At 39.9% G+C, this 13,448-nt stretch overlaps 2 protein-coding genes across 4 annotated transcripts in view; both read right to left on the reverse strand.

Annotated features, from left to right (window-relative positions):
• LOC126732839 (probable receptor-like protein kinase At5g24010) overlaps positions 1–13,448 on the reverse strand; it is an 89,413-nt gene that overhangs the window by 16,883 nt on the left and 59,082 nt on the right. The window lies entirely within an intron of this gene.
• LOC126732841 (probable receptor-like protein kinase At5g24010) lies at positions 387–2,136 on the reverse strand. Its single transcript, XM_050435881.1, has 2 exons — positions 1,103–2,136; positions 387–972 (listed from the first exon to the last, which is right to left on the reverse strand). Exons 1-2 carry the CDS (start codon positions 2,060–2,062, stop codon positions 943–945), a joined length of 990 nt encoding a protein of 329 aa, XP_050291838.1. The 5' UTR covers positions 2,063–2,136; the 3' UTR covers positions 387–942.

The following is a 13,448-nucleotide window of genomic DNA, read 5'->3' on the forward strand; positions in this document are numbered from 1 at the left end:
GTACACATCAGATTTTTCTGTCAACTGTAGGGTGGTAAGGTATTCAGGATCAAGATAACCAAAGCTACCCTTTACAGCCGTTGTCAAATGTTCTGGATCGGGAACGCCTGACTTTGAAAGGCCAAAGTCAGCAACTTTAGCCACATAGTTTTCATCAAGCAAGATGTTTGTGGATTTTACATCACAAGTGAATGATTCCTCCAGCTGTACCAGTGTGTAGGTAACGTAGGCCCGTGGCAGAGCCAATGCAAATTTCAAGTCTTTGCTTCCAAGATAATTCAGATGGTGAAGATGTGGTCTCAGAATTGTCATTTGAATGATGGAGGTGTTCTCTTAGAGTCCCCTTTTCCATAAATTCATAAACCAGTATCATCTCAGACCTTTCATCACAGTATCCAATCAAAGAAACAAGATGGCGATGCCTGATTTGAGATAACACAATGATCTCCGTTTGGAATTCCTCAATACCCTGCCCATGCCTTGCTTCACTTCGTTTTACTGCCACTTTCGTACCATCCCGAAGAGTTCCTTTGTAGACTTTGCCAAATCCACCCTCACCAATAAAAAATTTTGCATTGAAGTTCTTAGTTGCATACATTATTTCACCAAAAGATATCCTCCAACTGAGGTTCAGCTTCGAAGGTAAGGATGAATTAGCACTTCCTTCAGGCAACCTGTTTAAACTTAGCCATCCAAAAAGAAGCTTTGTCAAACTTTGGTCAGGCACTGATTTCCTGCATTTCAAACGCCACGCCACAACTGTCATCAAAATTACAAATGCCCCACTACATACAGAACCAATGATCATTATAACAGGGGAGTGTTTCTTGTTTGTAACTGGTTCACATTCCACCAGTATGGGACCTGATGTCTTCATGAACTCCATAATCTCCAGCCCATTCAAAAACGCATTAAGAATGGGAGAGTCATGCTCTGAAGGGCTTATACTAAAATTCGTAAATCCAGAATCATCTGAATCAACCACATAAGCGAAGAAAAACGGAATAGCTAAGTCTTTAGTTATATCATACGGATCAATCACCTTATCAAAGTTGCTATAGATATAGAGATTGAATATCAGCAAATTAATATTCTTTGATACTATGTCACAGAAATGGACCCGAACAAAGTGTCTAGTATTCTTACTGACAGGAAAACGCCAAGTTAAATTTAGGAGACTGGCGTTGTTGCCACTGACTTCCTTCAATTGTTTGGCTGTCTGGTAGACACGATCTGGGGCAGTATACTTTGTGGCCCGTGCAGGGTCGTAATTAGGCGTTTGACTATGAGGCGTGCTGTTCTTTGCAGAATCGCGGTTGAGTATTAAGTAACTATCATCTAGTACCCAATTCCTCCACAAGTCATCGAATTCATTTTGGGAACCTCCAAAGTTGATCCTATGGATTGTATGCAGAACCTGAGACTGAGAGAGCAAACCTTTGTAGTTACCAACATTTCCAGCAGAAGTAACGCGAGTAACATTATCAGTGATGCGGGTCTCGTCGGCAAGAAAGACTTCTATGGCGTTTACGAAAGCCAAAGAGGAGTCTTGAGAAGGTATGAAATGGATTTTAAACTCTCCTTGTGGGATGGTGAGGAAGAATTCCTTGATCACCGGAGAACCACTGCTGTTTCGGATGCTGAAATTGGTTAAAAGTGAAAACCCAGAAGCCGAAACATTGAACAGTGCATCATATAGATTAGCAACACGTGACAGGTAAGCAAAGAAATGGAGGCGTACTATGTAAGTACCATTCTGCTCGATTTCAAAGCTATAAGAACATGGCTGTCTGTAAACTCTTGCTGTTTGATATAGTTCTTGAATCGATGCTGATGTGTTGCTGACTTGTTCACTTTTCCCAGTTGAGAAACAAGGGAAATTAGAGTTGATGTCAGGAACAAAGTCCTGGCTGTTGTTGTAGAAGCTGGCGTTGGAGCTTGCTCCACAGTTGATGAAGTACTTGTCAGCAACAGTGTAAACTGATGAGAGAAGCAGAAGTAAAGAGAAGCGGAGAGGTAAGAGGAGGCGGAGTTGGGAAAGAGTCTTATAGGAGTGAACCATTTCCACAGATTTTTTTGTGAGAGTAGCTAGTTCTTCTGTGGTAATTATGAATTTATGATGGGTTGCTAGGGATGCAGTAAGGTTGCTGAAAAACTGATAATAAATTAATAATCAACAGTACGCATATATCATATTGAAAAATAAAAAAATATTATAAACAAAGACTTTGACTAGAAACTTTTAAAGAATATACTTTTTAGTAACTTATATCTTCTTCATTCTCTAACTTTTCTGTTTTTCACACGTTCTTAATTTATTTTTTTCTTTTTCAAAAAGGCTGAATATTTGACTAACTCTGATCAAAATTGTGGTGTGATAAGTAAATTATTAAAAAGGACAAAATATATCTTAATGTGTAATTACTAAAAGGGACAAAATATATAACTTAGCATTTGCAGCCGTGTAGCTAAATAGTTATATTGCTATTTTAGTTACACCAAAACATAAAAAAGAGGTTGCAACAATGGAGTTATACTTAAAATATTTTAGCTTTTTGCTACAGTGCACATCTATCTATAGATGTGCACTGTAGCTCAAAGTTAAAATGAAATTTTTTTTTTTAATTTTATGTTCACACTTCTTTTTTTATTTTTTATTCTTTCCTTCATTCTCCTTTCTTCGTCTCTCTCTCCTCACTACCTCTCCATCTCTTCTTTCTTCCTCCACATACCCTTCTTTCTTCCTCAGAGACCCATCGTCGATTTGCACGAGCCCAATCGCCACAGACCCGTCGTCGCCAACCCATGTATGGCCACCGACCTAACCCATTTCGACCTCTCTTCTCTATTTTCGGCATTTCGATTTTGTGTTTCAGCTTTGTGTTTCAGGTTGTGCTTGTGTTTCAGCTTTGTGTTTCGAGCTTGCTTGTGTTTCGGATTTGTGTTTCGGGCTGGGTTTTTGTTTCGAGCATGGGTTTCAGTGTGTGGTTTCGACGTTTGGGTAGCTGGATTTGGGTTTGGTGGGTTTTGGAGTTTGGGTTGCTGGATTTCAAGGGTCACGGTGGAGATGGTGGTGGTGGTGGGTCGTTTTGCTGGTGGTGAGTTGTATTGGTGTGGGTTCGATTTGTGATTTGTGACTGTGGGTTTGTTTTGTGGTGTGCTGTGGGTTTGTTTTGTGGTGGCTATGGGTTTGTTGGCGATGCTGTGTTGGTGCCTTGGTGGTGGTTGTGCCGCATTTTTTTTTTTTTTTTTTTAATTTTGTTTGTGATTGGTGATTTTGTTTAATCTTGGTTGAGGAAAAAGATTAGAGATTTGGGTTTATTTTTTTATTTTTTTTTTTTCCTTTCTTCTGTTGTGGACTAGTGGTGGTGGTGGTTGTGGTTGTGGCTGTGGTTGATGTGGTTGTGGTGGGTGCTGTGGACTTTTTTTGGGTAGTGAGATATATATTATTTTATTGTAGTGGTTATATTATTTTATTGTGTTGAAAGCTAAAATAGATCCACTGCTGCAACATGTATGTAGGTAAAATAGATAAAGTAACTTTTGGTGGAGCTAAAAAGCTAAATTTTTATCTCCACTACTGTGGATGCTCTCACCTTCTTATAATAATAATAATAATAATAATTGTGGGGGCCAATTAACTAGGAAGTATTGTTAAAAGCAGTATCAACTGGGCCTATGGCCCTATCCGAGGACGTTAAACCATCCAAGGAGGCCCAAATAAGGCTATGAAGAGAATAAAGTTAAGAGAGGATTAGAGACAATGTGAGATGGGTCCAATAAGCGTCCGAGGACAAAAGTCTTCTCGGCAACGTGTGTCTGAGGTAAATCTGAATGCCATATCATCATAGAGTTACACCACAACTAAGGATGGGACATTGGACCAGGGATAAGAAAAGAAAGGTAAACAAATATCTTCAAAAGCTGCTACCTCCGCATTAAATGCCTTTCAACCAACTCTCTGGCCGCATTAATGTGGAAATGATGCCTGAACAGTGATCAAGCAGGCTTATAGCTACTGGTTGATGGTTCTAGGAGGTGCTGGATGGGACAGGAAGGAGTCCCCCAAATCTAACCTACACGTGTGTGGTAAGGATGACACCAAGATTGCAATATATAATCCAGAAGAATGATTGAGAAAGGGGATTGGAACTCTTATACAATTTCTGTCTTGAAGAAAACCATATGAAACAAATAACTTAGTTTGTTCCGAGGATAAATTTGATAATCTTATTTGTGTCGAACCATCTTGAATCGTTAAATTTAATTGTTTTTCTTCTGGGATAAATCTAGTTCTTCTATCCACGCTCTACAAATTTATTGTTTAGGCCGTTAGCGTTTGAGCCCAATCCGGTTTTGGGATCAATACAATTTCAGTCCTTACAATTGGCGTCATCTGTGGGAAGAGCTTGATCTAAGCTAAAGGAAATTCGATTACAACGTTCACGATAGAGGAAGCAGGTCCACACCAGGCAGCAGCGGGGCCGTACCAGATAGATGCAGGCCCACACCAAGCAGAATCAAGGGGTTCCCAGCATGGTAATCCGCACCGGAGCCTCGAATGGAGAGAGGGCCATGAGGGAAGTGTATGCACGACTCATACCAGCAAAAACCAATCTCGAGGGAAGAGTCATGTCTCCCATGCAAAGAATGACAGAGATATGCAACGTGAAATTGACGAATTGAAAAGAGAGTTGCATCACGCATGACGAAGATGTTCCCCACCTAGCTCCGAGCCTACCTTCGAAGAGACAGATGGTGCTAGTTATAGACGAAAATCCAAAACTCCGCCTAGTGAGACTTTTTCCTATGAAGAGGAGTATCACCATCGACGTAGGTACAAAAGTCCGCCCCGCAGAGGCTTGGGGAATAACGCCATGAACAAAGCATTAAGCCAAGTTTCCAAATCACCCTTCACAAGGAATATAGAGGATGCGAATCTTCCTCAGCGATTTCATCAGCCTACATTCACCCTATATAATGGTCGAACAGACCCGGTAGAACACGTTAGCCATTTCAGTCAAAGGATGGCTATCTACTCCATAGATGAGGTTTTGATGTGTAAGGTCTTTCCATCAAGCTTGGGCCTGGTGGCGATGAGATGGTTCAACGGTTTAAGGGCTAATTCTATTGATTCCTTCAAGAAACCTACCCGGGCTTTTGGCACTCGTTTTATTACCTGCAGTAGGGTTCCTCAGCCTTTGGGGTCCTTGTTGTCTATGTCCATGTGAGAGGATGAGACTCTTAAAACTTATTCGGATAGATACTGGGAAATGTTTAATGAGATAGAACGAGAGCATGATGATGTGGCTATAAGTACTTTCAAGGTTGGTCTTCCAGTCGAGCATGATTTGAGGAAGTCTTTAACTGGTGTTGAGGTCTGAAAAAGATCATAGTAAAATAAGCCCAAAAAGAATAAGTTAAGCCCAAAAAGAATAAGTTAAGCCCAGAAGAAAAATTCAAGCTAAGCCCAAAGGAATTATACAGGAGACCCATGAGGGAATAAAAGAAAGGCCCAGAGGATCCCGAAGCCCAGAAAAAAGAAGCATAAAAAAAAAGAGGACCACGGCAAAGTATAAGAAGCAAGGATTCTCAGGAACCATCAATAGGCGCGGATCCCTTCAGGCACAAAGAAAAAAAAAAGGAAGATTGGGACAGCTCGATAGAAAGAAGACAGAAAAAAAAGAAAACAAGAAACAAAAAGCAAAAAAGAACGCGAGCGACCTCTCATGGCACAGACAGAAGAGGCCTCGGGGAACCAAGACAGGGAAGAAGAATGATAACAAACGATTTTTAAAAAAGGCAGAATAGGATTCCGCCCAAATAGGAAAGAAAAGGAAAAGTAGAAGGCGCCAGAAATGGGGATGCCGAGAAGGGCATACCTCAGCACGTCCCAAAGAAGATGGCCAACCAGAGGCTTTCAAAAGAATCAGAATTGAGAGAAGGAAAGAATGAGAAGAAAGGGAAAAGGGACTTATCGAGACGATGGGGACAGGACATACTTTGTTTGCAAAATAGCAAAACAGGGGAACCAATGGTTCCCCGGGAAGCCCAGAAAACTCCATTATAAAAGGAGGGGATGGGTTGCGAAGAAAGAGCAGCGAAAAAGTGAGAAAGAAAGAAGAAATTCTCTAGAAAAAGAATTATCAGAAAAAAATCAAGAGTGAAGAGAAAATATTAAGGGAAAACAAAATATTGCTTCCCGGTATCCTGTAAAAGCCACTATTGCACATACTCGGATTCAACGAGAATCAAACTTTGCAAGTTTTGAAGGCTGAAATAGTCATTCAAGACTGCAATTTTTGAGCTTGATTGAATCTTGTATCACGTCCTAGTGAGCTTTCTGTAATCAAACAGATAATGTATTAATGAAACTTTGCTTCATATTTCCCAGGATCCCCACAGCACTAATTTTTATCGCTTAGTTAATCCTGTTTTTTTCCTTCTGAATTTACCTTGTTAATTTTTAGCACTCTACGATATCCTTGTTTGTCATTTTTCTTTATATTGTCAGGAGTATTCTCTGCATTTCACTTGATTCTTAAACAGCTCGTTAGCTGCGGTGAGTCAAGGCCCAGTCCACCAAATCCTCCTTTTCATTTAGGCCTAGGATCCTTGGGCCTGAGTGTCACTGAAAGTTCAAAAACGTGTACAAAACACCTTTGAACGTTTAGACCCCCAAATTACAAATTAACCAACTCAAGCAATATGTCAAAAAACTAGTGTGCGGAAACTTAACACATGCTATAATATGAAATTGGTTAAACAACTATCTAAGCCATAACAAAATAAAACCACAGCAGATAAAATAAAAGGCAAAGATAAAGGGAAGAGAGATGCAAACACAAGGACAACACACGATGTGTTATCGAAGAGGAAACCGAAGCCCTCGGCGTAAAACCTCTCCGCCGCCCTCCAAGCGGTCAATAATCCACTAGAAAATGTAGTTGGGATACATGAACAGCAATAGACCCTCCAAGCCTAATCTACCCGATGTACCTAAGCCCTCCAAGCTTCTTGCTCCAACGAGGTTACGCCGAACCTTTTTCTTTTCTAGCTTACCGGATTCCGCTACTAGACCGTAGCATCCGCCATCCTTGGTATCCTCCAATGCTTCCCAAAGCTCCAAAAACACTCAACACTCTAAATTGGTGTGGGTAGTGTTTGGATAGAAATCTCCTCTCAATAGGTATGACAATGCGAGAGGGAATGAGAAGAGACTACAAAGGTTTCTCTCTAAGAATGAGTAGCTCTCTCTAATTGGGTGGGTGTTTTGAAGAAACCTCTCTTAGGGTTTTTCTTTCTGAATAGCCACACATATCTTGTGGGAATAAGGGGTATTTATACTGGTGTGAGAATGGAATACGAAGAGTCAGTTTTTCCAAAAACAGGGCTGGCTGGCGACTTGACCTCGCGACTTGACTGAGTCGCGAGTTTAAGTCGCGAACTAACTTAATGACCAGTCTGGATTTTTGTCGTGTAGTGCTCCAGGTGGCGTGACTGTTCAGCTCCCCTGCATGCTCTGCACGTGAGCAACTTTTGGCGGCTTGCAAGCCGCAAGCCACCCGCGAGTCCTAGCCGCGAGTCTCTGCTTCACTGCACTGTCTTGAGCAATTCTTCACACTCTCTCACACACTACCCTTACATGATTCCCACCTAAATACAAGGTTTCTAAGTGCTATATTACAAGCAAATTTGTCATGGAATAAAGCCAACACATGGTTGATTAAATTCAACCTTACAATCTCCCCCTTTGGCTATTCCATGACAAAACACCCTAAAATAGACTCTAGACTTAAACGTGAGTTTGGGAAAAATGGCAAAACTTACTCACACCTAAATCTAGAAGCTGTGCAGCTCTTGAATCATATGAACATGAATCTCCTGGAACACAACAATACACCATGATCATTGTAAGCAGAAAATCATAAAATGCATATGAAACAGGCAATATGTGATCAAGCAAAGATGGAGTTAAGAAACAAATCATGGCTTGATCAACCAAGTGAACATCACAAGGTAGTGATCACAGTGCTCATTCACACTTGGAATGAACACAAGGACATACAAGTTAACAAGCACAATGCTAGACACTTGTATGTTCAACACTCAACCAATGCATAATACACAAGGTATATGCATCTAGGAACAATCCTACAAGGGCAAAAGAGTGACAGTACATAAACCAAAATGCAGAACATTTAGATTAAAGTACTGATTTCAACATAGCATAAAGGCTGCATTAAGCAAGGTCATACCATAAAGCCTACAAACTATGCATAAAACATTAACCCTTAAAAGCTTATAGAAGCACATGGGTACAAACACATTATATTGAATAAAAACTTAAACAATATAAACTAAAAGTGCTTAAAGTTTCTCCCCTTCAAAATGATGAGAAACTGTGATGCACTTGGAACATATATACTTGTAACCTGAAACACTTGCACAAAACACATTAGACCCTCAAGGTAAAGCAAGTAATAAAAGGACAAGTATAATGTAACAAGTAAATTGCGATCAAGTAAACATGATGTAAAACATATGAGCAACTTGATCAAACACCAAAACAGTCATATAGAAATGACTACAATGATCACATAGCAAAGCAATTGATCATCCGAACATGCATTCAATGAAGCACAATAGCATAAGGAAGTATGCATGTCCAAAGCACAAACATGATGCAATGAGAACAACAAAGCATAACTCAAAGCACCATAAAGCCAACAAGAAAACAAACATAACAAAGTTTTCTAGTTAACACAATGTCTTCTCCCCCTTGGTATATGCATCTCCACTATGAAAAATCTCTCCCCCTACAAATGTGCACGAGAAATAGAATTTCTCCCCCTAAGGATGTGCACAAGAGTCATAACAAGAGTCATATAGAAATGACAAAATACTCCGGAATACTCTTTAGAGTATACTCTCCCCCTTTTTGTCAGGAATAGACAAAGGGTCAAGGAGAAAAGAGGGCAAGAGATGAAGGTATGAACAGTGCTAATGATGCATGAGGGGTGCAAGATGAATGAGAAAATGAAGCTCAAACCCATGACAAAGTAAAATGCTACAAAGCATAAGACAGACATGACATGCTAGGATGAAGAAGCAAGGTCTATACCAATGCATGACAGGGGTAGCAAATGTGTGTGCAAGATGTGGCTAAGTGCAATGCATGACCAATGCATGAAAAATGCACATGTGGGGCAAGGTGTGTTAAATACACAACCAAAGAACCAAACATGTTTCTAAAGAGGAAACATAAGAAACCCTAAAGTTTGGTCCTCATCGGAGTCCAAACAAGCGAGAAAATGTCTAAGAGGCATTTTATCAAACACCTAACATGCACACTATGAACAATAATGTGAAACAATGCATGAACATCATGAAATCTATCCTTAATACATGTTCTTTCTGCCACAAGGGGCCAACATCCAATGCAAATCAACAAAAGAAACCAATCCCATGAAGAAATTTGACAAAAATTAAGTTTTCCCAACCCCTATGATAAAAATCCCAACCAAGAGCACAAAACTCTCCAAAACATAATCTAAGGATCAAAATCAATGAAAAGAGTTTATAATTACCTTAGAGATGTTAATGGATTGAAAAACCATTCAAATTGGTTGGGTTTTGATGTAAAAATATTGAAAGAGGGGTTTTAGAGAGGATGGGAGAGGTTTAAAACGAGTTTCCCACAAAAAGCCCTTTAAAAAAAAAACTGTTTCTGGGCGTTTCGCGACTGGGCGAGTCGCGAGGTTCAGTCGCGAGCCGCGAGTTTCAGCCGCGAGCCGCGAGTTTCAGTCGCGAAAATTTTCGCGAGTCGCGAGTGAGCCGCCAAAAGCTTTTGGATGAACTCACGACTGGGGTTTCGCGACTGGCGAGTCGCCAGCTGAGTCGCGAAAAACTCTGACATCTGTTTTTCAATTCAGAACATGTTTAAACATTGAAAAACAAAGTAAGCACTAAACATAAACACAAAAAGTGATAAAAATCACTTCCAAAAACATATAAAATGATCAAAAATCTTTTTGGATTAATCCATATAAGATTGAGCACACACACATCACATTTAGACAAGTACAATCTAACAAATGAATAAGACATTCATTGAACATTAGGCATGTGTGTTGTGTGTGTGTATCAAATGTGGAATAGTCCTTAGTCTAGAGTGAAGCTTCAATGATCAATTCAATCATGTCATACACAACTAGTGCTAAGTTAAGTGGTCTATCTCAATTATAGAAATGAGCATATATGACCTCCCACAAGAAAATGATTACATATGATGAAGCTTTTCATTTGGCTTCTTTACAATTCATAACATTTGATCATTTTGAATCAAAACATCTCATTTTGAGATCGATGCCTGAAATTTGTGATATTTCAATTTGATGAACAAGCCTTTGGCTTTTTGGGCATCATACAATTTCATTTAAGTCGCTTTCCCTTTTTCCTAGTCGAATACTAGTATGTACGATGGCTTTTGCAGCTCATTATCTCTTTTCATTTTGAGATTTACATTTATTGAGCTCTTTAAGCAATAAAAATAAAAGAGTGGGAAGAGATATAAGCACAAGTTTTCGCATGTATCAAAACCAACATGACTATTGACAAATCATTCATGACAAGCTAGAAGATCGATTTACAACAATCACACAAAGATGTCAAGATTTTTCCCACAAAGATATAAGTGCAAAAACTAACAAGCTAAGCTCGTAAATGCACAAAGCCATTTGTACAAAGGTACAAGGCCAAACTCACATGTGATATGTGCTCAAACATATACGATCAAACTTTTTAAATTTTTCACTTTTTATGTGGTTTTGGATTTTTACTCTCACACAAAACGAAAACATAAAAGTAAGATCAAAAACGAAATAATGCATACAAATAAATGCAAGATGCACAAAATGCATGAAGTTATGACATTTAATGCATGAAGGGTCCTACAAAGATCGAAAGAATTAGATCAAGGACCAAAAGAGCAAAGGCTCAACCATAGGAACCCTTCCTTATCCAAACGGAACGATTGTTTGGAATGAGTGTCTCAAGAGAAGTGAGACGAGGGTTGGAAGAATGAGAACCGGAGATGCACATAGTCAAGGAGTTAAGAGCATTAAACATTTTCTTTAACAACATGCTATTTTCACTTAAAACCGGTTTACTCTTTTTAGCACAACTTCCAAAAAGCTCAAGTTTTTCTTTTCTTTTGATTCTTTTAAAAGCATGAAACTTAGAGCATTGAGGTCTTACATGACCAAAGGCACCACAATGGTGACACACAATGTGTTTAGGTCTATTAGGCTTTTTGGGAAGAGATCTAGCAACAAAGGTTTGTTCTCTTTTTAACTTGGGGCATTGGGGTCTTATGTGACCAATCACACCACACTGGTGGCAAGTTGGAACAAACTTAGATCCATCCAAAGCCTTAGGTTGAGACCTAAACAGAGGCTTTGACTTAACAGCCTTTCTCTCCACCTTTTGATTTCTTTTATGTGGAGGAATGTACACCGATTTGTCCTTTACGGTAGAACACACACTAGGCACAAAATCGGGTACCACAACAAGATTGCAACACATATTTTCATCCTTTTTAACAGTAGGTTCAGCAATCAAACACTTGGCATGCATCTTAACAGATTCATTTTCACATTTAAGATCATCAACAAGTTTGTTAGACAAAACAAGTTTAGCATCCAAGTCCTTATTTAAACATTCAAACTCTTTTAGCTTTTCAAGAGAAATTTCAGCAAGATTCTTATATTTCTTAACCAATTTGTTGGATTCATTGAGTTTAGCAATCAAATCATCCTTTTCACAAACTAACTTGCTCAAATTCTTTTGAAACTTCTTAGCTCCTTTCTTCAAGAGTTTGTCAACAACACCCATAGATTCAAATAACATGTCATCACAATTATGAGGATTAACACTCATAGAGGCATTTTCACAAACATGTGGCATGTTACATTCATCACCAACCAAATCATGCAAAGAGTCATACAAAGCACAATCCATGGCCAATAAACACAAGGGGTCAAGGATCACACTTAGGTATATAAACCACAACAAGTGTACCCGCTCTGATACCAATTGAAAGTTCAAAAACGTGTACAAAACACGTTTGAACGTTTAGACCCCCAAATTACAAATTAACCAACTCAAGCAATATGTCAAACAACTAGTGTGCGGAAACTTAACACATGCTATAATATGAAATTGGTTAAACAACTATCTAAGCCATAACAAAATAAAACCACAGCAGATAAAATAAAAGGCAAAGATAAAGGGAAGAGAGATGCAAACACAAGGACAACACACGATGTGTTATCGAAGAGGAAACCGAAGCCCTCGGCGTAAAACCTCTCCGCCGCCCTCCAAGCGGTCAATAATCCACTAGAAAATGTAGTTGGGATACATGAACAGCAATAGACCCTCCAAGCCTAATCTACCCGATGTACCTAAGCCCTCCAAGCTTCTTGCTCCAACGAGGTTACGCCGAACCTTTTTCTTTTCTAGCTTACCGGATTCCGCTACTAGACCGTAGCATTCGCCATCCTTGGCATCCTCCAATGCTTCCTAAAGCTCCAAAAACACTCAACACTCTAAATTGGTGTGGGTAGTGTTTGGATAGAAATCTCCTCTCAATAGGTATGACAATGAGAGAGGGAATGAGAAGAGACTACAAAGGTTTCTCTCTAAGAATGAGTAGCTCTCTCTAATTGGGTGGGTGTTTTGAAGAAACCTCTCTTAGGGTTTTTCTTTCTGAATAGCCACACATATCTTGTGGGAATAAGGGGTATTTATACTGGTGTGAGAATGGAATACGAAGAGTCAGTTTTTCCAAAAACAGGGCTGGCTGGCGACTTGACCTCGCGACTTGACTGAGTCGCGAGTTTAAGTCGCGAGCTAACTTAATGGCCAGTCTGGATTTTTGTCGTGTAGTGCTCCAGGTGGCGTGACTGTTCAGTTCCCCTGCATGCTCTGCACGTGAGCAACTTTTGGCGGCTTGCAAGCCGCAAGCCACCTGCGAGTCCTAGCCGCGAGTCTCTGCTTCACTGCACTGTCTTGAGCAATTCTTCACACTCTCTCACACACTACCCTTACATGATTCCCACCTAAATACAAGGTTTCTAAGTGCTATATTACAAGCAAATTTGTCATGGAATAAAGCCAACACATGGTTGATTAAATTCAACCTTACAATCACGAAAAAGGGCACTCTCACATTTTGGCGACTCCACTGGGGACTGGGCAAAGAAGAAGGAAGAAGCAACCCCTTCACAGAGAATGCCTCCAAGACAAAGAAACAACAAAGGAACTAATGTGCCACCTACGGCCTCTGAGCCCGTAGGAGAAAACGAGGTAGCTTCCAGGCAAGGAGGTGGGATACCCTTGGTAGAACAGGAGGTTGTGTCAGAACAAAGACACGCAAGAGAGGAACC

This window comes from Quercus robur, chromosome 6 (genome assembly GCF_932294415.1).
Source record: "Quercus robur chromosome 6, dhQueRobu3.1, whole genome shotgun sequence".
NCBI lineage: Eukaryota > Viridiplantae > Streptophyta > Magnoliopsida > Fagales > Fagaceae > Quercus > Quercus robur.

What these genes read in the sequence shown, in the direction of transcription:
- LOC126732841 (XM_050435881.1), bottom strand. Translation starts at nt 2,062, where the DNA reads ATGGTTCACTCCTATAAGACTCTTTCCCAACTCCGCCTCCTCTTACCT. An exon ending in GGGTCCATTTCTGTGACATA is followed by an intron (nt 973 to 1,102) that starts GTATCAAAGAAT and finishes TGGTTGATTCAG; the next exon opens with ATGATTCTGGATTTACGAAT.